This window comes from Podarcis liolepis (assembly GCF_965112155.1).
Source record: "Podarcis liolepis genome assembly, chromosome: 13".
NCBI lineage: Eukaryota > Metazoa > Chordata > Lepidosauria > Squamata > Lacertidae > Podarcis > Podarcis liolepis.
The window spans coordinates 43,191,447-43,217,229 of NC_139573.1; the positions used below are offsets into that span (position 1 = coordinate 43,191,447).

The 25,783-nt window shown below is 44.9% G+C and overlaps 2 protein-coding genes across 7 annotated transcripts in view; one reads left to right on the plus strand and one right to left on the minus strand.

Moving 5' to 3' along the window:
* Window positions 1–15,805, plus strand: part of MARCHF10 (membrane associated ring-CH-type finger 10) — a 31,120-nt gene extending 15,315 nt beyond the window's left edge. For all 6 annotated transcript variants that reach the window (XM_083469651.1, XM_083469647.1, XM_083469648.1 and 3 more), the window contains 7 exons: window positions 856–1,005; window positions 2,432–3,824; window positions 5,637–5,803; window positions 9,624–9,733; window positions 10,252–10,365; window positions 12,126–12,159; window positions 15,082–15,805. In XM_083469651.1, the coding sequence (XP_083325777.1) occupies window positions 856–1,005; window positions 2,432–3,824; window positions 5,637–5,803; window positions 9,624–9,733; window positions 10,252–10,365; window positions 12,126–12,159; window positions 15,082–15,110 (1,997 nt within the window). In that variant the 3' untranslated portion in view covers window positions 15,111–15,805. The remainder of the gene's footprint in view (window positions 1–855; window positions 1,006–2,431; window positions 3,825–5,636; window positions 5,804–9,623; window positions 9,734–10,251; window positions 10,366–12,125; window positions 12,160–15,081) is intronic.
* A 1,482-nt stretch (window positions 15,806–17,287) lies between these two features.
* Window positions 17,288–25,783, minus strand: part of MRC2 (mannose receptor C-type 2) — a 76,290-nt gene continuing 67,794 nt past the window's right edge. Inside the window, 4 exon segments of the mRNA XM_083469438.1 lie at window positions 17,288–20,351; window positions 23,023–23,049; window positions 24,358–24,537; window positions 25,557–25,676. Of these exon segments, the coding sequence (XP_083325564.1) occupies window positions 20,131–20,351; window positions 23,023–23,049; window positions 24,358–24,537; window positions 25,557–25,676 (548 nt within the window). The 3' untranslated portion in view covers window positions 17,288–20,130.

Sequence of the window (25,783 nt, forward strand, 5' to 3'; positions counted from 1 at the left end):
ATTCCTTCCAGTAGCACCTTTGTTGTTGTTGTTGTTTAGTCGTTTAGTTGTGTCCGACTCTTCATGACCCCATGGACCAGAGCACGCCAAGCACTGCCTCCCGTAGTTTGGTCAAACTCATGCTGGTCCCCTTCTCCTTGTGCCCTCCATCTTTCCCAACATCAGGGTCTTTTCCAGGGAGTCTTCTCTTCTCATGAGGTGGCCAAAGTCTTGGAGCCTCAGCTTCATGATCTGTCCTTAGAGCATACAGATATCTGAAGAAGTGAGCATGCACATGAAAGCTCATACCAATAACAAACTTAGTTGGTCTCTTAAGGTGCTACTGGAAGGAATTTTTTTATTTTGTTTTGACTACGGCAGACCAACATGGCTACCTACCTGTAACTAGCACAATTGAGGTGGACAGCCTGTCTCAAACAAGCTTTTTTCAGCTGTGCTCACACACTGCCCCTGCCTTACATTCTGCTGCCTTCCACCCCCTTACCTTAGAGAAAGAGTATCTCACCTTGGGGAAGAGGTAACAAAAAAGAATAGCTATGAAACATACCCTATTCTTCTACATGCCCCCACTCACCTTGCCCCTCTCTTTTAGCATTACCATGCAGGGAGGAAATAAAAACCCAGGATTTAGAAAGCACAGTTGGTTTAAGAGAACAGTTTCAAGTCCTTACAAATTCACTCATAGAAAGTGAAGTTTTACACATAGAAAGTGCAAGCTAAGACATGTACTCCCTGTGCCGTGTCCCGTGTGCAAATGTTATGCAGTCTCATATATTGTGCTTAGTCTCCATGGACCCACGATTCATAAGCCAGAGGTTCCTTAAAAAAATATTTGCATAAAACAATGTTTATCAGCTTTCCAGAAGCCAATTTTATCAAGAAGACAGCGACTGAACCAGAGAAGTTTTCTGGAAAACACAGACACTGAGAATATGAAAAGAGTGGAAGGAAGAGGGAGGAAGACACCAGTGCTGCATGGAATAGCAAAGACTACCAAGAGTGCTGGTGAGGAACCCTTTTTCCACATTGCATTAAGTTTATACCTCCTGTTTATAGAAGTCATCCCTGGTCCAGAGCTCCATCTTTGTTTCACGGCATATGTGGAACTATTATGTGAGTGAATTCTCACCTGATTGAAGCTGAAGTTGTTTAGATTGAATTCAAAGGAGGGTTTGGTTTGAACATCAAAGCTGCTTCACCTTGATGTTGGCCTTTTGTTGAAGTGGTTTGAGAGATCACAGCTCAGCTGGTCGAAAAGTGTGCATGGAGCGCCAGCAATACAAAGGCCTCGTCTGTGGACAGGGAAAGGCTCCGTGCATGCAGTGGGGATCTACCATGTATGTAGAGAGGAGAACAAGAAATGGGGCTTAGCTTGTTCTCACTGCCATGTGTGTGCGTGTCTGTATACACAAACACACACATGCAGATACTTAAAATGATTAATGGGCAAGCAGCTGCTATTAGAAGCTGCTAAGACAAGTGAAACAGGCTTCTACCACCCCCCTTTGTTGGCCCCCTTTTGTACAGTTCCCAAAATACTGATTCTGGATTAGAGCTACTAAAAATAAGGCATCATTGTTTTGTATCAATAATAATAATAATAATAATAATAATAATAATAATTTATACCCTGCCTTCCCCGACCGAGACCAGGCTCAGGGCGGCTAACACCAAATATGTAAAATACACTGAAAACACAAAATCAAATGATTAGTTTAAAATACAATTCGAAACACATTTAAAATCAAAATAAAATTAAGTGGGAACCCACGAATCATAACCCTAGGGGTAAGGAATTAAAATTTCACCAGGCCCGGCCACTTGTGCTGGTCCCATCTGGGCCGATAGAAATAGCCAAAGAGGCCACTTACATGCAGTGCCCCATAGAGAGACACTGTACATGTTTTTGCAAGAGGCAAACAGAAAAGTTTATTTTAAGGCAATGCAGTGAGTTCATGGTGAAGAAGGGAACTGAAGTTGTGTCTTTTCAAGCATAGTTCATTGGACTATGCCGAATCTAAAAACAACAACAAACCATACAGGTGTCTTTTTCCAATGAGCCTTACAGGGTTTGGATAAATCATTGGAAAAGTCTTTTCTGAAGAGCACTCCACTTCTTTCATTAGGGAGATTCAAAGAAAAGATAGGTCTCTCTCCCGTTTTGCAGGAAGCCCCAATTTGCCAAAAGGCTAAAAGGAAGCCTCACTCCATTTCCAGATACCACATCTATAAATTTAAGGGGCAGTATAGCCATTTTTAAAGAAATTGTTTGGGGTGGGGGTTAAGGGGAGGAGCCGTGCAATCCCCATGTGGATCTGGGGAATATATTTGCCACTAGTGGTTCTTGTGTGATCAGTTTGTGGACATCACTAAAACTGAATAAAATGCTTTGGCAAAGAAATTCTGAAAGCAGCTCTTGCTCTCAATGCAGACTCGCAAGATGTCGCAGGACAAAGAAGTGGCCCTGTTCTCAAGACTAAGAAGAAAGCTCCAGAAAAGAGGACCTTAATCCAGACCTCCAAACTAAACATAGACAGCAAAAGCCTAGACAGGGATCTCAAAAAAGGAAGTGTTCTAACAGCAGCTCAGCAGCCCCCAACTACCGTAATGGATTCTACTGTTCAGGTTGCTAATGGTCCTTCGTTATCAAGTGAGCCCAGCAACTCCAACCTTCCCCCCATTAAAAATACTCCCATAAGGCCCAGAGAAGACGATTTTTATGCATTGTTGTGTGCAAATGTGGAAGGTTCTACCGAAGAGAATGATGACGCTGAAGACGTTAACGAGATAGAAGAAGAGTTTCTTTCCTATGATATCAGTAAGTCTCCTCCTCCTGATCAGTACAACAGAGTCAGTGGGATGCCCATCACACAGGCCGAGCAGCCGAACTGTGATATGGGAGTTGGGAGTGACATTAGGCGGGCTGAGCTTTCCCACAGATTGCCACGGCAACACAGTGGAGCAGTGGAGGCAGCAGCTGAACAACCTTCAGCGGGCCAAAGGAAGACCAGAGACCAAAGGAACCCTCATGTTCTTGAAGAAAACAACCTTTCGGAAGAGGCCCACAAAAACGAAGGTGAGAATTCCAAAAGCCCACATGCTGAAAGCAGACCCAGAAGCGCAGCAGCCAATGAGACCATTGTCAATTTAAGTTCTACAGAAGACTGGTCAGGGAACAACGGCTGTGGTAGAGAAAGACAAGGTTTTGAGAGCAATCAAAGATGTTACACTGGACTCGTTAGTTCAGCTAGGCCAGCAGTTCAGAGGCCTCCTATGCGTTCCGCATTTAATATCCCAGGATCCTTAGCACAACCTATAAACAGAACTGAAACGACAAGCAATGTGGATGCTGCTGCAGCTTCTATGCAAACCACAGAGCTGAGTGGAAGCCCCAGGTTCACTGTTCGTAGACAGCTATCTCCTATAAGAATCAGGGAGTCCTTTTCAGCTACTGAAAGTTGTCAGTCTTCATCACCTACCATCAGCACCTTTGAGGACAGCAGTCTGCTGGAAGATAGTATAAGCAATGGTCTAAGCAGCCTTTCCCCAAGCACCACTTCCCATGATGAAGACAATTTTCTGAATTCCCACAGCTCCTCCTCATCCACAGATTCTTCCCATCCATCTCTTTTCCGGGCAAACTTCACAGCACATCTTCACATGGCTGGCCCTCTCCCCGATCAAGTACCAATTTTCTTGACGGTATCTGATTTGCGAAATCAGAGCAGTTTTGTGAGCAGTACAACCACTTGCAGTTCACCAAATATGAAGGAGATTAGTAAGCCCGAGACAGATCCTGAGAAACTAAAGAAGTTGCAAGAGAGGTAAGCAGTCTATAATTGGAGGGGCAGTTGTGACAAATGTACTTTTTCAGTCTCAAGATACGTCATTAGGAGCGGAATTTGCCACTGAAGTCCTTTGCCTGGTCTGAAGCCATTTTGAGGCAGTTAAAAACCTGTACTTAGTGCTAGAGTTCAACTCAGGAAACCTTGGAATGGGATAATGTCTATTTCTATTTATTTATTTTCGGCATTTATAAAATGCCATTCACCAGTAGCCCAAGGGCACGGCACCTACATAGATAAAACAATATAACATCAAAGTATAAAACGTTAAAAATCGTGATTAAAACAGCATTTAACAGGAGCAGACAAGCTTCCAACAGCACAGCCCCTGCAGCCCTATTATTCTGCAAATGCCCAATTAAGAGGTCCATCTTTAGTTGCTGATGAAAGGACCATAGTGTCAGAACAAGATGCACCTCTTATACCTACAGCCGGGAGGCCACTCCCAAGCAGTCACTCTCATAGGCCACTGTTGCCCATACCTCACTTTGTGGTGGAATTGTAAGAAAAGCCTCTCTTGCTGGTCATAATAACTGAGCTGATTGATACAGGAGCTCTTTTAGACATTTAGGACCCAGGTTCTGTGGGACTTTATCATTCAGCACTGAATGGAGTAGGCCTCCAGGGTTGATTTCGAACCGTTAGAGAATCACCAGCTAAGCTGGTGCCAATTACTAGCTTTCTTTTGGACCACATCAGTCTTGTCATCTGGTTAGCCCAGAACCTTCATACACACTGCCCAAGCTTTCCCCTCTGGTGAGGTCACTTTGGTGCCGCCAGCGCAGCACAAACAACGCGGGAGATAGCAGTTACAAGTTACGGGCCTCTTCAGCCACAGCAGGCGCTGCGAGTCACAGTCCAGCACCTGAACTGCCTTTCCTGATACAGATTAAGAGTGTCATCAGTGACATCTCGCTCCAAATCATCTGATTATGCATGTCTCTCAGTGGTCTCACATAGGTAAGAAGAAAAAAATATGTGGATGTTTGTAATCTTCCGGCCTACATAGAATCATAGAATTGCTTGTTGGCAGGTATAATACTCCTACAGTATTATAGTAAGCTTTTCTGGCAAGTTACATTTCAATCTAAATTGAAATAGATCACAAACAGAAAGAGCTACCTGCGTGGCAGATCAGAGGTGGGGCAAGGCAGTGATAGGAAGAAACTCACGTTAGAGATGGCCTTGGAAGTGTTGCTGTGATATTCGTTAATTGGTCTAGCAGTAGGGGAACACCCTCCCTTGCCTATCCATTGAACTGAGTATACTGTATTTTTCGCTCTATAAGACGCACCAGACCGCAAGACGCACCTAGTTTTTGGAGGAGGAAAACAAGAAAAAAAATATTCTGAATCTCAGAAGCCAGAACAGCAAGAGGGATCGCTGTGCAGTGAAAGCAGCAATCCCTCTTGCTGTTCTGGCTTCTGGGATAGCTGCGCAGCCTGTATTTGCTCCATAAGATGCACACACATTTCCCCTTACTTTTTAGGAGGGAAAAAGTGAGTTTTTGGCCTACAGCTCCCATGATCCCTAGCTAGCAGGACCAGTGGTCAGGGATGATGGGAATTGTAGTCTCAAAACATCTGGAGGGGCGAGGTTGAGGAAGTCTGGTCTAGTAGGACCATCTCACCCACCATGTGAGAGGGGAATTTAGAAGGAATCCTTTTGCTTTCTTCCCCTCCACCCCAATCCATAAATTTTACTTTTCAAATACATTACAAGCATGCCCTATTGAAGGTCATTCCTCCAGACCACTGTTTTTGAATTATGGAACCTCTGCTGTATCTCCAGCCTCCTAGCAGAAGACTCTGAAGAGGAGGGAGATCAGTGTCGGATATGTCAGATTGCTGGGGGATCCATAACCAACCCACTGCTGGAACCGTGCGGGTGTGGCGGGACTCTTCGATTTGTCCATCAGGAATGTCTAAAGACCTGGTTAAAGGCTAAGATCAAATCAGGTGAGTTTGCAAGTTTAAGCAAAGAAAGAACATAAGCATGTAATTTAGTTTAAAGTTCCATCATGGCCCAGGCACACTGTATGTACTGTCTGCCGACATCAGAGCAAAACTAGGTTTAGAAATGCTTGACTGTTCCCTTTCTACTCTGGCAACAATCAAAACTGGCAGAAATATGACTTGTTCAGTCTTGAACTAGGCTGCTCATCAGGTGCTACATACATGTCTGGGGAAACCTTCTTATAACTCCCTCTAAGAGAGGACTGAGAATACCTCAGCAAAAATGTTATGTGCTTTTATTCATACTGAGGTTGCAATCTTATACCCACTTACTTGGGAGTAAGCTCCATTAAACTCAGTAAGACTTTTCTTAGTAGACGTGCCTAGGTTTGAGCTGTCAGAAAGATGTCTCAATAAGCATACCTAAACGCCACCAAAATCAGTAGGAGAAAGGCCACAATTGTGGAATGTTTTATATGAGAGAAAAATGCATATAACTGGACTTCTATAGGTTCAATTCACTTAAAACTACAGTCATACCTCGGGTTGAATGTGCTTCAGGTTGAGCGCTTTCGGCATCCTGGAAGTAATGGAGCGCGTTACTTCTGGGTTTCGCCGCTCGCGCATGCACTGACGCTCAAAATAACGTCACGCACATTTGCGGAAGCGGCAAAACGCAACCTGCGCACGCACCGATGCGCTGTTGTGTCTTACATTCCATTCAGGATGCGAACGGGGCTCCGGAACGGATCCTGTTTGCATCCTGAGGTACCACTGTATTTGGTTAAAATATATAGTGTTTTTCAACAGCAGAAAAGTTATCAGAGTGTTTTATGTGTTGCAAGATGGTTTACTAACATGCTTTAGTAAAAGAGTCTCAGCAAGGAGGGACTTTTACATGTAGTTCTGCCAAAGGAATATCCTCCCGTATTCTCTGCCTACTCAGAGTATGTATTGGCTTTGGAGACTGGACAAAAAACAGGCCCTCCGTAACTACCAAACCCGTAATTTCATTACCTTTGTTTCTGCATAAAACTCGTGAGAAATGGCCCCATGAAAGTGGAACAATTTAAAGTAAAACAGCTTTTGAAAATGCTTCCCCTCCCCCAAAGATACTTGTGTATATGATGTAACAGTGGAAATAACTACACTTATTATTCTTCAATGATATCATCCTTGCTAGTCTGGTCTATGCTGGGGTTAAATGGTATAACAAGGTTACATCAGGCAAAAGCAGGGAGAATGAGTCATGTAATACCTTACTGGAATGGAAAAGCATGATAGAACAGGCAAAGAAAAAGTAACTAGGAATGACTTTCTTTAGCTTCAGCACATCAAAAAGGATATCAAAACCAAGAAAACAACAGGTTGTGATGCGTATGTGCTTTCTCTGAGAAAATGCTTCCAAATTTTGTAAATTGTACACCCAAACAGTACATGCACACTTAAAATAAATATAATGAAAGCAAGCATCCAGGTACCACAGCTTAATGGTTTATGGCTGGTGTCAGGGAACTGCCATCAGCTCAGAGGCGAGATGTGGAAGGGCAGTTGTGTTACAGGGAGCCTCCGAAGATCTTGCGAAGCAGTTCTTCCTTTGGTGAGGAGGGAAGACCCGCCTCCAGTGGGGAAGGGGCGCAGGGATCAGAAGATGCTAGGGAGAGTCTCAACACCGAGCCTGAGCAAAGCGGAGGGGAGGCAAGTCCCACTTTGCGCACTAGGTTTGTGCGCAGAGAGGGGAGGAGAAGGGTTGGGGACACACAACTGATATGCTGGGGAAGGTATAAGGACCACCCAATCCCAGATTCTGCTAGCGACTGAGCAGACATGTACTTGCGACGCTCTGCACTGTAAATAGTTTGTACAGATAATAAAGCCTAAAAAAGACAGGTTGGAGTCTTGCCTGTTTGCTCTCGAACAACCACACCAGCACCTGACAGTTGGGCTAGTTGATCTTGTCATTGAACATCTACTGATGAAGAGCATCAGCAGCAGATGACTAGGAAAAGAGATATTGCAATGTTCACAGCTTGTTTGGGTTTCAACAGAGGCATCATGCACAGAAATGAACAGGGCCAAGCAGGAGTTCATTGGTTCTCCAATGTATCACCCAGCAAACAAATAGGGACAGTGCTGCCCAGGTGCTTGGAAACAAATCTAACAAATTTAAGCTTGTGACTTTATTTGTGGCTGGTTAGAATTCCCCCACTACACCTCTGCAGGACCACTTGCTCCCCACAAAGGTGTGTGTGGGGGAGAGAAATATCAGCAGGTTTTGTGGGGACAGGCAAAAGTTGCAGCACTTTTTGGGCTTGGGGGGGGGGGAGTGATTCTTACAATTCAGTGAAGGTTCTTGTCTTCTCTCCTTTAACTTAAAGCCAAGCTGCCGCCACCGCCGCTGCTGCTCCAAGGTGTGCCTTGTCTGCTCAGCAGCCTTGCCTGTTGCCCTCAAGTGTGACAGAGAACATAGAATCATAGAATTGTAGAATTGGAAGGGACCTCAAGGTCATCTCATCCAACCCCCTGCAATACAGGAATCTTTCACCCAATACAGTGGTACCTCGGGTTACAGACGCTTCAGGTTACAGACTCCGCTAACCCAGAAATAGTACCTCGGGTTAAGAACTTTGCTTCAGGATGAGAACAGAAATTGTGTGGCGGCGGCGCAGTGGCAGCGGGAGGCCCCATTAGCTGAAGTGGTGCTTCAGGTTAAGAACAGTTTCAGGTTAAGAACGGACCTCCAGAATGAATTAAGTTCTTAACCCGAGGTACCACTGTACAGGAATCGAACCCACAACCTTGAGATTAAGAGTCTCGTGTTCTTCCAACTGAGCTAAGCATGGTCCCATTGTGCTGAAGTAAGTTTCAGCTCCAGTCTGGTCAGTTTTGATACATGGAATTGGGGTGGGAGGTGCCATCTTGTCTTTTGCCTTAGGCAGCAAAATGTCTTGGGCAAACCCCAATCAGAGGCTTAGCAGCCTCCCAAGCTTTAGATCAAATGAACGTCTCACAAAAGATGAACGTTGCCCTGTGAAAAATTCCAAAACAAAAGTAGTTCAAGAGATCTTTTTCTCAGACATATGATTAGATCAGGGGTCAGCAACCTGTGGCCCATGGGCCACAAGCGACCCACTGGGGTTATTTAAATGGCCCCCGAACCAAGCCACCCGCTTGGCGAGTCCCCGCACGCTGCGCTAAACCGGCAGAGTGGGGACTTGCTTCTGTGGCACCGGAAATTGCATCTGTGCAGACGCGATGTGGCCCACAGAGCCGGTGCTCGGTTTCGAGTGTGTTGCGCACCCACCTCCTGGCACTATCGCCCTGAACGGGGGTTAGCCGGCGCTCGGTGCCCCACTCCCCAAGCTGCCACTGGCACTCAGTTTCAAGCGTGCTGCTTGCCCGCCTCCCGGCACTCCTGGCATCACCTCCCTAAGCTGGCACCGATCACCCCCATCCCCTGTTCAGGGCAGTAGTGTCGGGAGGCGGACACGCAGTGCTCAGTTCCAAGTATAAGCCACACTTTAACTTTTCACAGTTGGAATTTGGGGTGGGGGGGAATGTGCGGCTTATATTTGGGCCAATACGGTATATGCTACTCTCTGTCCTCATTTGCAAGTAGGGTGGAGTACCCAATCCACATACAGTGTACTGAGGCCAGAAAATCCTGCTGGTACCTCTGGTGCCAAATATTGTATCACAAGGTATACACAGAGCCTTGAACAGAGCAGATTTCTGGAGTAGTATTCAGTGGAATGTGGAATTTTTCAACCTACAGCAAGTATGTGCTGCATATAAGATAAAGCAAAGAATTTTTGTTCTTCAGGTGCTGAACTTGGTGCAGTGAAAACATGTGAACTCTGTAAGCAGAGCCTTACTGTAGATCTGGATGATTTTAACGTGAACGACTATTACAGGAATCATCAGCAGTCTCGGGTAAGAAACCAAATGGGCACGCAAGCAGACAACAAGGCACGCTTGAAACGCCTCAGACCTAGCGGGCAAATGCAGCCATTCAGGACTCTCCCCAAACCATGCACCCTCTTCAAATTGTCCTCCTCAGACCCTTCACTGCCTCTTATCTGTGTCCTTCTCAAGGGTTTCTGCCTGGCTGAAATATGTCCTTGAACTGCAGCCATGCCAATAGCTTGGATGGAGAATGGTATGCGTGTGTACACACACGCATTGAAGGAAACTTCTGGGTTTTTGTGGCTGGGATGTAACGTTGCTCCACTCAGCAACGTCATGCAGAACCCACAGAGTTCTGTCTGAGGCAGAAAAATGTTCCCCATCCCTGCAGGTAGCAATGCAAAAAGTTCTGAAATCTGCAGGGAGCCTCCATGAATAGAAAAGGCCTCCTTGCTTCAGAAGCTCATGGAAGGCAACCGGGGTCATGTGGAGTTGCTCATCCAGTTGTGGCAGAAACTCAAAAGCCTTTCTCTCCCTACATATAGGCCCAGGATGAACTGATGAACTCAGGCCTTTATCTTGTGCTGTTGCTTCACCTGTATGAGCAAAGGTTTGCAGAACTCATGAGATTAAACTACAACCAAGCCTCCAGAGATCGGGTAAGAGGAGAAAGATATCTACCGTCATTCCATTTCATTGTTTATACACAGCAACCTAGGTTCACTAGCTTCCTATCAGTGAGCCTCCCATTTGTTGTGTATGCTGTGTTTGATGTAAAAGTGACCCAAACTCTTAGGGTCATGTTCCAAGGAGCAGAAATTGGCCTCTGTCCCCTGAGGCATGTTTATTGCATCTTCCCTTTGCTGCTTTAATATTTTCTGCTGAAAATACTAGGGTACCTAAACTGGTAAAGGGTGAAGCAGCTGTGAGATGAATCACATCATGCCATTAGACTAAACTGCCCTACTATGCTGGTTGTGGGTGGGGATGCGGGTGGCGCTGTGGGTTAAACCACTGAGCCTAGGACTTGCCGATCAGAAGGTTGGTGGTTCGAATCCCTGTGATGGGGTGAGCTCCCATTGCTTGGTCCCTGCTCCTGCCAACCTAGCAGTTTGAAAGCACCTCAAAGTGCAAGTAGATAAATAGGTACTGCTCTGGCAGGAAGGTAAACAGCATTTCCGTGCGCTGCTCTGGTTCGCCAGAAGCGGCTTAGTCATGCTGGCCACATGACCCGGAAGCTGTACGCCGGCTCCCTCGGCCAGTAAAGCGAGATGAGTGCCGCAACCCCAGAGTCGTCCGCGACTGGACCTAATGGTCAGGGGTCCCTTTACCTCTATGCTGGTTGTTAGGGCAATCCTACACGTGTTCTTAGAAGTAAGTCCTACTCTGCCCAATGGGCACTAGGGTGCGTGTTTAGGATTGCAGCCTAAAACCAGTTAATGCCAGTTCTTCATCTTTTATCGCAGGGCATTCTATTCTGCCTCTTGGCTAATCTGATGTCAGTACAGGACCGTAAGCACTGCCATAAAAAACTCTGTGCTGCAATGTGATTGTTTCCAAGGGCTGTCTTCAGTCTGCACTTGTAGCAACCATAGCTGTAGATGAATTCTGTATCTGTCAGCATCTTTGGCCATTTGGTAATTAGGTCCTGTCAGATAACTGCTAAATCAGTTACACATTTATGACCCCCTTTTTGCTACTTACAGGGTTGCTACTTACAGGCTCTCAGACACGATCATATCTTTTACCCCCTTCATTGCCCCACACAAGTGCTCTTCCCTTTGCCTCATGTGTCTCATTTATGACATCAGAAACAAGCGAGCAAAGAAATAAATAAAGTGACTTAGCTATGAAATTACAATCCTCTAACACGTCATAAATATCCAGGATGCCTTAAAAAGGCCAATAGCTTTAATATGACCATATGTAAGGTACACATATAAAAAAAGGAACCTATGGGTGCTTATTGGTATGTACTTTAGCATAAATGCATGCTTTACTTGTGACATCGTATACTAAATTACTGCCAAAATTCTAGGTGTCTTTCCAAGTTTTTTTCAAACCTCCTGTCTTCTGCTTGAAGACCCTGCAGAACCCCCCTCCCCCCGATATAGGATTGCACTCCCGAAAGGTATCCAGCCATAGGTCTTTGGGCAAAGAAAGCAATTTCTTTTTCATTTTATAGACAAACAAAACATTTACCTATTGATTGTCTCTTTTAACATTATTTTCACTGTACCTTACATTTCCGCAATGGGATGGTTTACCCACTCGTCTTGGATTTTTAAGATGTTTCTTTGTCCACCTTTAAAGCGCCTTTTCCGCAGGCCATGCCAACAACATTGTTGTTGAAATACTATGTGTCTCGTCACTCTTATTAGTAACAACGTGTATTAATCCTTTTTTCCTTTCCCCCCAGCTCTCAAGACAGCCTAGAACAGAGGAAAACCAAAGTAGGTTTATGTAGGGCTTACAGCAACTCCTACTATTTCTCAGTAACTTTTTGCAGTATTCCTGATAAAGGAATCTTAGATCTACCAAGATGCTAGTTTCTCTTACGGTGCATCTAACCAGAGGTGCAAGTGTCTCATTAAGCCACAAGAATAACTGAAAACAGGCTCTGGTTTCTCTAAATAACAAAGAGAAGCTGTGTGATTTTAGAAGAACTGGAGGTTTGTCAAAATGGGAATTATATTCCATGGGGCTTTATGAAAATGGGAAGTGTTTCCTAGCCCTTGTTTGCTTTGTACAAAGGAGAGCTCAAGGTATCTGAAAGGGTAGAAATTAATTGACAAGCAGGGGGAGAGAGTTATAGTGGTTGTATTATAAACAAGTAGGGACTGAAGCCCAAGCGCAGCTTCATCCACTTGTCCAACAAGGACGCTGGTAGCAGCTTCTCCCTGTAACTTACCGCAATGAACATGAATGGGGAAAACCAGTTGCACGGACTCCTTCCTCGGTCTTACAGGGAGCCTATGTGTTTTGTTTAAGCATTGGAAATAGGCAAATAGATGAACAGTCATTATTGGGAGGAAGGTGTTTTGTCCCAGTAGCCCCTGGTGCAGTCTGAGCTGTTTTGCATTCTGCATGGTGTTAACAAGTCTGCAACCCTCTACTTACCTAGGAGTAAATCTCACAGGGGTTCTTATAGAAGATTGAGCTTTAAAAGCCCTTTTACCACCTCCTGGAAATTAGCTTGACACTGTGGCAAACATAAAACTTCGCTTTGAGGCACAGCTTCTTTCTCTCCCGTTTTTTAAAGCTTGACAGTGCATTTCAGGAAACCTGAAATTCCCCATCTTGCTTGCTACACTGTGACATTTTAATGAATGCTAATAGAGGTGTTGTCCTATTGTGCCATTTAGACCCGTTCATTGTTGGTAAATACAATGCACATTTGCTTAGAAAAACCCCCTCCTGGTTCAGATTACAGCCTACCAGGTTTATTGTGCTTTCCAGACTAGAGCAGGAAGAACAATCCTCAGTCAGCAGGTATAGTTGTGTATATTTGTATGTGTGTATAATATATATACACTCAGGTGGATATGCAGTGGTGCAAAAAAGCTGTAAGATTCAAGAAGGACACTGGTAGTTCTATATAAGGCTTAAACAAACAGATACTATACTGACGACTAATCACAACAGCAATAACTGGTGATAACAATAACCCTTCGTTAAGTAGCATCAACAGTGGGTATGAAATTGTTTGAGGCCTGTCTTGGCTGAAGCAAAGACTTCCTTGTGTAATTCTAATATAGCAATTTCACACTGGAATCTCCATTTGAAGTGCCTTGGGAAACCGAAGGCTTCTCCCCACTGGTTTCTGGGCGTTTTGCTTATTCTTTTGCAAACAGACTATAGCGTATCATCTTGAGTAGGCGGGTGAACCCTATGGGGTTGGCTGTTATTATGATTTGTAATAGCAATGTTTGAGTAGACACGGGGATAGAATTCACATCTAGGTTAGTGGCAGGTTCTTCTTCCTCCACTTTTGTCTGTTTTATATTAGGGGTATGTCTGAAAGCAAGGACAAGTCTATCACACAAGGATTGTGATGCTCCACTGCTTATAATATATACAGTGCTTTTTTTCTTAGAAAATGTTTAGGGGTACTCTCACTTTCCTACTCATGTTGAAATACTGCCCCTCAATGAGGCCAAACTTAGATTCACAAAATGTTTAGGGGTATGCGTACACCTGCGTACTCCCAGAAAAAGCAGTGTGTGTGTGTATGGGAGTACACACAAACACACACACATCTTCAAGGTGTCCAAAGAAAGTTGGTTATCCATTAACATACCCACATGGCTCCTACCCCTTTTAAAGTTCCTAGGTAAGAATAACATTCAAATCAAGAGGCCCCTTATATTTAGCTAAGTTACAGAAATGTGGCAAACAGCTATTTAGCATGGTCAGTTATGCCCCAGTAACGCCACAACTCATGGTCTCCAATGTGGCTAACGAGCAATGAGGTGAAACGCACTCTGCATGTACCAAGGGCATTTCCTTCCTTTATAATATCACATTTCGGAGCTGAGCGCTGCAGCCTCAGTAGAATTTGAAGCTGTGCTCCAAGTTATCTCTGCACATCCTCTTGACTTCTTGAGTTCCATCTCTCTTTATAGAATGGTTGCGCAAGCTTATGCTGTGAAAAAGTTGAATTGAAAATAAAACTGCAATCGTAACCCAACTTACCTGGGAGTAAGCTCCACTTAATTCAGTATGACTTACTTCTGAGTAGACATGGTTGTTAGAATTGCACTGTTAGAAGGACACCTTTTCCCTCCGTACAATAATAAATAATAAATAATAAATTTTATTTATATCCCGCCCTCCCCAGCCGAAGCTGGGCTCAGGGCGGCTAACAACAATCAAAATAGTCCAACATTCTAAAACATTCATTATAAAATTAATCATAGGAAAATATAATTGGAAAGGGTTTCACTGGTCATCATTCACCCTTTTCTCCCCCACGACCAGATTGCCTGCACACCTACAGTTCTTGCATTGTTTACAGCAGTCATGGGGGACTGACACCAGTACAGGCCTCCTTAAAGCAGCCCTTCATTTATTTGAGTCGCATTTCCTAACATAGCATATATCCACATCCTTTCAGATAGTCCTAGCATATGGCAAGTAGGAGTTAACTAAATTTGGCACCTTGGACGCCTTACTTTTTGGGCTCTCTGGCTCCTCGGTTTTATGAAATGTGTCAAAACAAGTCTCTGGAGATAAGTAATTAAATTTGGATTTATGGTGAACATTTGAGCCTCTGTTGCTCTTTTGAGTAATAGTGTATTGAATGCATTTAAGGCAATTGCCACATTATACAGAAAAGCGTTCTAAGAAGTGATTTATGTCCTCCATCTTTGCAGATTCAGCCAATTCTGGCAACAGTGGGTAAAAGAGCTCTCAAGGAGGATCTAAGGAGGAGACCTCTTTGGGAATCTGACAGAGAGCCCTTCTTCACATCCTTCAACTTTCACTCTTTCTTAACACCAGGCCACAATAAGTATGTACGCCATTCATATTCCGTGTCACCCATTGAAATCAAAAGACTTTTTAAGGGTCTGGGGTTGTTTTGGCTGTTTGTGTGGTTTGATTCTTGTGGGTTTTTTCCCTTTTGTTTTCGTTTTTGAAGTTGCAATATTGACTGACAATCTTTTTAAAACAACATGGGTTATTAACAGCAACTTGCAGAGTGTAAACTTTTTAATCTCTCCTACTTCCTGGCCCCCAGCTACTCAAATCAAAATTCAAAATGTTGGCTAGGGTTTCACGAGTGTGTTGTGTGTGTGCTTTGACTGACAAACCGTCCGAGATGGCAAACTAGGTATCTACATTTGCAGCACCTGCCCTACTAGAATCCACTCTGCACCATTTCAGACATGCGCCTTTGGGGTCAGGGTTCCCTGGAGATAAAAGCAATGTTTTGTACATTAAAACTGAGTTGTTGTACGCCCAGCCTTTTCACAGGACATTTCATGGCACAGAAATGTAAATGTATTGATGTACTGTTGTATGACCAGTCTTTTAACATTATTGCCTTCCTTTTGAATGGCAAGCCCTAATAAAAAATATTTAATCTTTTGTTCACTCCTCAGGCACCCCCTCCCATGTTCTTTTTTAAAAATTTGATCAGTAAGTGAACAGGTTGTTGTTTTGGAAGGAGATTCCCACAGGTGAATATCAGATAGCCAGGGCATTCCCCTTGTGACAGAACTTTCAGGAGAGATGCTCGTAAGGCAATCTGTGCCTCTCTCTCCTTCCCACCCATCCCTGCTGCATCACGCAGCCAACATAGACTGCCAATTCCTGGGTTCTGTACAGCCGCTGCAACACTGCCAACGCTGGATTGCTGCTAAAATAGTAATAGCAGCAAATGCAGCTTGAATGACTTCAGATTACAACGGACCCTCTGGATACGAATTAAATTTGTTCCAGGGGTCCGTCCGCAACCTGAAAAGTCTGTAGGCAGAGGCGCCGCTTCTGTGCACATGGCACAATTTAGCGCTTCTGCGCACGGTGAAACCCAGAAGTATACACTTCTGGGTTTGCCACGTTCGTAACCCAAAAGTTACATATCCAGAGCGATACGTAACTAGAGTGTCCACCGTATACTAAGAGCCCACACTGGAAAGAGGCCATGAAACTTGAAGGTTAGAGCAAATTTCTCCCGTTTTCACAATTGTAGCAGTACTTGCACTTACTGCTGGTGTCAAATGTGAAAAGAAGGCTTTTGAAAACATGTATCACTGGTATTTAGAGCAAACTGATTTGCACATGGAGAGGCCCTTTGGATGTAGTCATCTGCCCCAGTGGTGGAGTCCTTTCCCAAGGAAGCCTCCGATAGAATGGCATTCCTCATTGGGTGTCATCCAGAGCTGTCATGCCTTTCACAAACGCACGTGCGCTCTGTTTCAGAATGGGTTTGCTTGGTCCATTGTGTTTTAGCACTGAAGGGCTTAACTGGTCCAGTGCAGTGCCTTCAATTGTAGCTCAAAAGACAACTTCTCACAGCACCTGCCTCTGTTTCAAAAAGAGAGCATTGCTTAAGCTCCTTCCCTTACTGATGATGTTACCACTCCCGTCTTCTATCTAGACATGTGCATTAGAGTTTTTTAAGAGTTTAATTCCAGAGGTTTCTCCACATGTTGATACAATTCAGTGGCTGATACATTGGGTGGAGCCCACTAGCATTCAGATTGTCTTAGCTGAGAATGAGCGTCCCTGGCTGTTCTCCTAAAGGCTATGTGAGCAGTTTGTGAGGCAGGCGATGGGAAAGCAAAAAGGTTTGGGACAAGTTGAGTTGAACAATTGGGCTGAGCCCACATTTCGCTCATCTCAAAAGACTGCAAGACTGACGTTCTCGAAATTCATCTCAAGTCCAAATATAGCCACTGAAGAGGAATTTCTGCCATTACCAATCTTGGGATCAATCAAAGATGAATTTTCGCAGCTTTAATTAAAATGACGCACTGCACAGTGAATGGTAAATTCTGAGAAAGCAAGAAATGGGGCAAAAGAGGTTTTTGGCTTCTTGCGACTACTGAAAACCATGGAAGAAGATGAAGAGTCTGCTTTTGCTGAAGCGGATGGGGAAATGAAGCTTTATTCCAAGATTCTAGAAGGCTTTTTTTTTTTTAAGCAAAAGTAATTACTTTAAAAGTTGCCAGTTTCTTTTCCAGCACCTTTTCACATTATTCAGAAGGGTGATAAGAAATGCATTTAATCTGAGGCATTTTTCCAGTAATTGCAAACAAACAAACAAACAAACAAAGAAGCAAACTTCTCATTATTTTGGGATAATACCTCTTCCCTCCTTGTACGGAACGCAATGATAGTTGTCTGGTTGTGTTTTATTCACCTTGAAAGCAGAGAGGGAAATAACATTGTCAAGACTGTTGTTAAGGGGTGGCTATGGTACTGTCATAATTACTGAGGGAGAGTCTGAGGGAATAGCAGCAGCATACACATCGGGGAAGAAGCGTCCCTCCTTTCTGGCCTGCTATTGCACTTAATTCCTGAATATATATTGACCAGCAGGCTTGCCTTCTTGGCAGAAGGTATTTCCATGGCAATTCCTTTCTCAAAACATTGAAGTAGTGCTCATACAGCACATCAACATTCTTGGGGCAGAAGCTTTGGTTTCAGAGAATATCCATTTCAGTGAACATGGATACTGAGTTCACATGCCTGCACCATTTTCACGTCTGCATTGGAATCCTCTGTTCAATATTGCTGCAAAAGGGTTAGTGCTTCATTTGTAAAATGAGAGGTTCCCAGCACCCGAGCCCAGAAATTGGCCTTTTGCCTGGGAGCTTAATTGCCCAGACACACACAAGGCTTGCCTGTGACTACTTATGAGAGAGATGAAGGCACACTACGTATTACCGAAGGCATTGTTACTTCACACATCTAATGGTGGAGTCCAGGGCAAAGTCATTCCAATTCAGCCCTGAAAAACGATCCCCTGAGCAGAGAAGTTGTTTAGCATTAGCCATAAATCAATATGTATGAACATCTTTATCTAAACCAAAAAGATGCCCAGGAAACAAGCAGCAGTCATCAAGGGAAAAGGAACTGGAAAACCTAAGATTGTCTCAGAAACTCTCCATACCATGGCCTGGTATGGCAGCTTCCAGGTACCTAAAGATTAAAGAGACAAAGGTAAACATTTTTATGAACACTTAATATCCAGCTTAAGTGAAAATTACCAGATTTTTTTTATATATATACAACAATTCTCATAATTATTTGAGTAGCAGAAAAGGACTATTCTCCCCTTATCGTCTTTAGCACAGCCACTGTTCAAAAGTTATTTAGTTGGAAGCAAAGGACAAAACGACAACCACAGCATGCCCTGTTCTATTTTTTGTTTCTTAATTCCACATTTGTTTCACCCAAGGTCTCTCACTAGCATATGCTATCCAAACCCAAGTTGTATACTTATTCTGGAAGCAAAAAAAAAACTTTAGTGTCCTGTTGCATTGCTTAGAATGACTGAGAATTAAGTGGGAAAGGGGGGAATTGTAGAACTTTTGGCCATCACATCTACACACAGACACAAAATACCCCCAAAAGAAGGTATAATTGTCAAACATGCACTTTGATACAGTATAAAACGAGAAGTACCAGAAAACAAGTTGTCTATACCTCTTATCCAGCAAGGCAACAACAAAAACGAAATTAAAATTAAAAACAAGTGCCAGTATATTCGTTTTCCACTCAAGAAATGCTGTTGTTCCGAGGACCTTTCTGCAAAAAACAACAACCCTGTTTTCTGCAATAAATATGCATTTGTTTCCCATTTTAAGTTCAGGGCAGTGTTTCTGTTGCAGATATAATGCATTTTCTTTAAGTGCTCAGACCGCAACATTTTGTTCTTTGGGGGGGGGGGGGAGCAGGCCTTGCCTCGAGTGGACAACTCATGCTCATTGTTCCTGTTCAAAATGCAGATGTCTCAGCCCCACACTTGACCTACTCGATGCATTGTTTTGTTTTGTGATCAGTGGGAAATGACACAACCCCCCCAGGACCATTTAGCCAACTCCCCGCCACCACCACTTGTTTGTAGAAGGGCTGATAACGATGTTCAATTCTTTGAAGGCTTATGAGTTTTGCAAGGAAGTGCCTATCTAGCCGGAGTCATCGTTAAAAGAGGCAGAGGCAAATAGCAACGTTCCTGTCTTCTTCACCACCCCCCAAGCGCACACCCGTTACTCATTTGTCACCAAGAGCCCATCCTGAAGCTGCGAAAACGCTTGTGGCACCACTTTCAGTCGTTTTCGCAGAAAGGTCCTCTATATGGCAACAGAATTTAACAGCAGAATGGTTGCTATGGCAGTGGCACGGCTGGGGAAGCATTTTTCTCGGGGTATCTCAGCATCAGAGAAATAGAAGATCGAACCACCGTTATTAGGAATTCAAGGGCCCATCACTCTTTTAATTATCCACATGGCTTCAATAAGTAATCCAAAATAAGAAAGGTGTGTTCTTACCAAGAAGAACACGAGGAAACCCTGCAAGCCCTTCCCTGTTTTAATATTAGAACCAGGAAAAAGTAATGCTTGCATTTTCATTCTCTAAGGAAATGTGGAGAAGACACGGCAGAGACTGGAGCATCCAAAATGAGGTTTTCTAACACTCACTGTCTCCAACAAATGAACCACTTTCCCTTTTCTCCCATGGCTCCTCTTTGAGAAGGGCAGGCGTACAAGGCCAGGGCTGAATTTCTTCCAGTGTCACATAAAAATGGGACTTTAAAAAAAGTATTTCTCCACATCTCCTTAGCAGGTTCACAGTCCTATCTATTGACCCTGCTGTTGCCCTATGCTGTCCTCGGGGGCTTGCCGTTGAGATGGCATGTTATGACAGGTACTCAGGTCCCTCCCTCCCCCCACCCCGGCTCGCCAATTCCCCCACTAGTCTTGCTGTTCGTTCATCTCCATATCAGACACCAGAATGTTCTTCTCTGCAGATTCACTGGGGTTGGAGTTGGTGCGGCTGTAGCGGGCACTCTCAAACGCCCCTCGCTCTGAGGTCCTCCGGCGCTTGTACAGATAGATAGCAACTGCTATCAGGGCACACAGTGCTAAGGAGGAGAGGATCACCACCGCGATGGCCTTTGTGTTCTCCAGGAAAGCTGCAAAGGAGAGGGGGAAAGGGTCAAAATGGAAGGAGACCCATTTTTGTGGAAGAGCAAGGGGGAGACTTTGTGCACAGAGCTGGCCAGGATTAGTTTCAGTTTGCTTAGCGGGATGCGGAATTTTAAGCAGACACATTGAAATGGGGAAACTCTTGCCATTTGGGTTTCAAAAGAAGGAAATCTCACTAAATCTCCACCTAACATCTCTCTGCCATCTATATATAAGGGTCTGTTGACTTCTGTTTCAGTGTATCTGAAGAAGTGTGCATGCGCACGAAAGCTCATACCAATAACTAACTTAGTTGGTCTCTAAGGTGCTACTGGAAGGAATTTTTTTTAATTGTTATTATTTTTGTTTCGACTACGGCAGACCAACACAGCTACCTACCCATAACTATCTCTATGCCAGAGAGGCAACTTTTGCACAGATCTGTCTTGTGCTAAAAACAGCCCTTTGTGTGCCAAAGAACCAAATTCCGGGGTGAATATTATAAACAGGTGTGTTAAATTCGGTTTGTGGAATGTATTCAGCTTCTCTAACCATGGGAGAGGAGTAAGAGAAAGTATGCAGAGCACTGCAGTGCCACCCACTCACTACTAGAAAGCTCTGCTCATCCCTCCATCTAAATTGTTGCTTGCCACCCTGCACTCCTTTGGGAGGAAAAAACTAATGAATAAAATAAACTAGGTCCCCAGTTACCTAACAGTTCAGTTTAAATGTAAACAAAGTCCCTTGGCATGATGAATTCTGCTCAAGATACAAGTACTATAAATATGAGAAAGCATGGATAGCTCAGTTGGTTAGAGCGTGGTGCTGATCATTCCAAAGCTGCAGGTTCCATCCCCATATGGGACAGCTGCATATTCCTGCATTGCTTGTTCCAACTCTGATTCTATGATACTCAGTACACCCAGAGGCATAGCTAGGCTCCCTTGTGCCCTTGGCCAAGAGCTGCATCTGCACCCCTCCCTGTCCCTTGCACCCTTGACAACTCCAAATCAGGGCAGAGAGATGCATATTTTTGCACCCCCTTGGGCCTGCAACCTTGGCAAGGTCCAACCTGACCAACCCCTAGGATGGAGCAACATCACCAACTGCCTATGTGAAACCATTGAGGTTTTGAGAACATACTGTTCAGGTATTTGCAGAGTCTTAAGAGCGGTTATGACTTCCCAAAGGTCATGCTTACAAATCTAAGATGGGCTGGCTCCTCCCTTAACAGTTGAAATATACTCGGAGTCGAGTGTGGATTTCATGCTCTTTATTCAGCTCATAGTAGTGAGGAATGGAAGTTCCCCCAAAACGTCTGCTTTATATATATTATTTACACAATGGGCCCGTGATTGGCTAATTCCGGGATTCTTCTGTAGGCCAATCAGGTTGCGGATTCACTTCCACCTGGAGCTGGATTGGGTGGCTCCTGGGGACCAATCAGACTGCTGCATTCTGGAGCCTATTGTTCTAGGACCAATCAGACTGCTCTGCTGCATTCTGAATCCTATTGTTCTAGGACCAATCAGACTGCTGCCTTTTGGATCCTATTCAACTCAGTAGATAACAGCAGTTCACCTTGTTTTTTAAACAAAAGGCAGAGCCAATTCCTACCTTGGAGAGGAAGTAGCAGAGGGCCCTGGCAGAATGTCCCTTAGGAGCATACAGCCCACTACAGGCCCTTTTCAGACAATGAATTATGGAGCGGCATTACAGGCCCCACAATTTCCCTGGTGGGGATTCCTGGTGGGGATTGCTGCCATGGGGTGGTCCATTGGGATCCTTCTGCCACGGGCTTCCCCTCCTGCTTCAGGTAAGGGAGAGAGGTGGCAGAAGGCAGGTTGTGCTCCAAGCACAAATGAGGAGAGAGGCTGTTTGAGGTAATAATAATAATAAAAAAATAAAAATAATTTTTATTTATACCCCACCCTCCCCAGCCAAGACTGGGCTCAGGGCGGCTAACACCAGGTATAAAAACAATTGATTAAAGTACAACTTAAAAACAAGATTAAAATGCAACATTAAGATGCAGCCTCATTTCAGAAGAAACTCAAATCAAAAACTTTGGGGGGGATGAAAACGTCAAATCTTCACCAAGGCCAACTATCCAGACTGGTCCTACGTGGGCCAGAAAAAAGCCAAGGAAGTCCCCAAATAGGAGTTCCATCACAGGAGGAGAAAGGAAAACGGAAAGAGGGGGAGGGGATCAAGTTGATTCCAAGCCAAAGGCCAGGCGGAACAACTCCGTCTTACAGGCTCTGCGGAAAGAAATCAGATCCTGAGACGGAGTGTTCCACCAGGCCGGAGCCAGTGTTGAAAATGCCCTGGCTCTGGTTGAGGCTAATCTAACTTCCTTAGGGCCCGGGACCTCTAGGGTGTTGCTATTTATGGACCTTAAGGTCCTCCGTGGGGCATACCGGGAGAGGCGGTCCCATAGGTACAAGGGTCCTAGGCCTGTCCAATTCACTTGTGCCCAGTTATTGCAACTGAAGCAGGTCTGGCTTTCCTGCTTCAAATTCTCACACTCTTCTATAGTGCAAAAGGCACAAGACTCTGGTTTTACAACCAGACTGGGAGTCCATCTGTTTCAGGACTGGTGTTCAAAGGAGTGTCAGGAGGCAAAGCTAAGCTCACTTACAAGGAGACACAGCAACCAGTTTCCAGTTTGGTACGTACCTGATCTGGAGAGGCTGCTTTCTTCCGCTGCCATGGAAAGAGAACCCAGCCAGTGGCGGGAGAGAGAGAGAGAGAGAGAGAGAGAAAGGGTGTCATTAATTTGCCTGTTCCTAGTCCTGTTTCATACGTTGCTTGAAAACAGCCCTTCAGGGCTGCTCAAAACATTCCAAAGCAACTCCCTCCATGCTTTGCTGTTGCATTTCTTTGACTTTCATTAGCTACATTTCCCTTTCAACCCTAATAATAATAATAAAAGTAATAACATATCCTCTCTCTCAATTGCAACCACACTTGTCCCCTTGTCCATTGGTAGAGCAACCCTACTTTCTAGCTCTTATTGTCCTTCATTTTTCTCCATAAAGTAACATTAATCAAACGTATTAAGAGTAATACCTTTACTGAACCAATTTAGGAATGATTAAGAGTATGCACACCTTTCAGCCTTCACAGAACTCTTCATTAGGCAGAACGGAAAAGATTAGATTAGACAAGTTGCCCAGCTCCCTCTCTTATCTACTTGAAAGCTGCCTCGCTTTTCACTAGCTGATGAAGAGTTTCACGAACCCATAGAACTCTGCAGATTCACACAGCGGCCTAAGCTGACCCAAGAAACGATTTCATTCTATCTCAAGTTTTGGGACAACCAAAGGCCGTCTGCAGAGGACAATCCATGTCTAACATATTCTGTTTAAACCACCCAGCGCCCAAGGGGGCCAGGTTCCCAAAGACCACACTGGCTGTCTTTGGTCAAGACTCTTTCTCTTTAAATTATCAGCATTATCCAAAAATCACCACCTCCACAATAGTGGACTAGAAAAAGTCTCAATGCATGGAGATATATACAGGATTCTATACTTAAACAAAAGAGAAATAAGGTCAATCCCTTGCAGTCTCTCTGAGCCACCGAAACCCACCTCACTGGCTGTTGATCATGTGTGATTTAGTGCAACTGGCCCTTACAATGTACAGTGGTACCTCTGGTTGCGAACGGGATCCGTTCCGGAGCCCCGTTCACAACACAAGCAGAACACAACCTGTGTCTGGTGATTCGTCGTTTCTGCACATGCACGTGACGTCATTTTGAGCGTCTGCGCATGCACGAGCAGCAAAACCCGGAAGTAGCCCTTTCCGGTACTTCTGGATCGCAGCGGGATGCAACCTGAAAAGACGTAACCTGAACCGAACGTAGCAAGAGGTATGACTGTAGTGATGAGGACCCATGAATAAACCCCAACGAACTCCTGCTCTCATTCCCCGATGCTGAAGTCTGACCCAAGACCATTAGAAGCCTCGCCCCACATTTTAGCTCCGAGGCCATCAAAACCACCCGCTTACCTCGGGCTGTCTTGCAGATGACTCCCATGGTGACGTTGGAGCAGGAGCCCAAGTGCCACACCCCGTTGCTGCTCTGGATCCAGTAGCAGCTGTTTTGGCTGAGCATGCTGGGTCCCGTGTCATCCTGCCCCCAGTTAGAATAGTTCACCGCCATGTTGTCATGCCAGACAAGTGTGCCCCCTGCAGAGGAAGGAGAAACATGCTGTGGGGTGGCAGGGTAGGGGGAGAGGGAGAGGGAGGGAGCACCTCTGCTGGATGGCAGGAAAGGATCAAAAATTCCTTTTCCGAAAGAGGAAACAAATTGCAAGGATTACAGTGTAGTCTGCTGGGCAAAAATGGCTGGGTATAAGCCACCTAAAGGGATGCGGGTGGCACTGTGGTCTAAACCACCGAGCCTCTCGGGCTTGCCGATCAGAAGGTCGGCGGTTCGAATCCCCGCGACGGAGTGAGCTCCTGTTGCTTGGTCCCCGCTCCTGCCAACCTAGCAGTTCGAAAGCATGTCAAAATGCAAGTAGATAAATAGGTACCACTCCGACGGGAAGGTAAACGATGTTTCTGTGCGCTGCTCTGGTTCGCCAGGAGCGGCTTAGTCATGCTGCCCATATGACCCCAGAAGCTGTCTGCGGACAAACGCCGGCTCCCTCAGCCAGTAAAGCGAGATGAGCGCCACAACCCCAGAGTCGCCCGCAACTGGACTTAACTGTCATGGGTCCTTTACCTTTTTTTTATAAGCCACCTATCTATGTTTAGAAATGCTTTTAAATAAATGTGATTGCATATTTCCCCCATTTATCACTGTTTCCATTTCCCTCTCCTTCTGCTGTTTCCCCTGGGTGCAGATTATAGATTTTAAATTATAGACTTTTATGCATAGGAATCAAAGTGGCCAAGATCCATATGCGGGGTCAAACTGGACTGCTCCTCAGCCTCAGTCAGGCATAGGCAGACTCGCCCCTCCAGATGTTTTGGGACTACAACTCCCATCATCCCTAGCTAACAGGACCAGTGGTCAGGGGTGATGGGAATTGTAGTCTCGAAACATCTGGAGGGCTGAGTTTGCCTACGCCTGGTCTCAGTTCATGTATTAACGCCACCTTCATTTATTGCCCCAAACTCTTCCTCCTCACTGCTCTTCATTTCCTATAACGATAACATGCTGTTAACTACACGCCAATCAATCAAGACATTGCCAGCCTTACCTTTGGGGTTAAAGGCCATTCCCAGCCAAGCTCCTTTGGATTGGCTCTCATAAGCCTGAAGATGCTCCCACACGAATAGGTTCTCGATCTCGTCTAGGATGGACAGCACCGTACCTCCAACTGCGGGGAAAGCGGGAGATGATGGAACAGGAGAAGAAACAGATGCACAAGCCTGAAAGTTTTACTGGGCAAGAAGAGTACAGCCGAGAGGCTCTCGCACTGTGCAT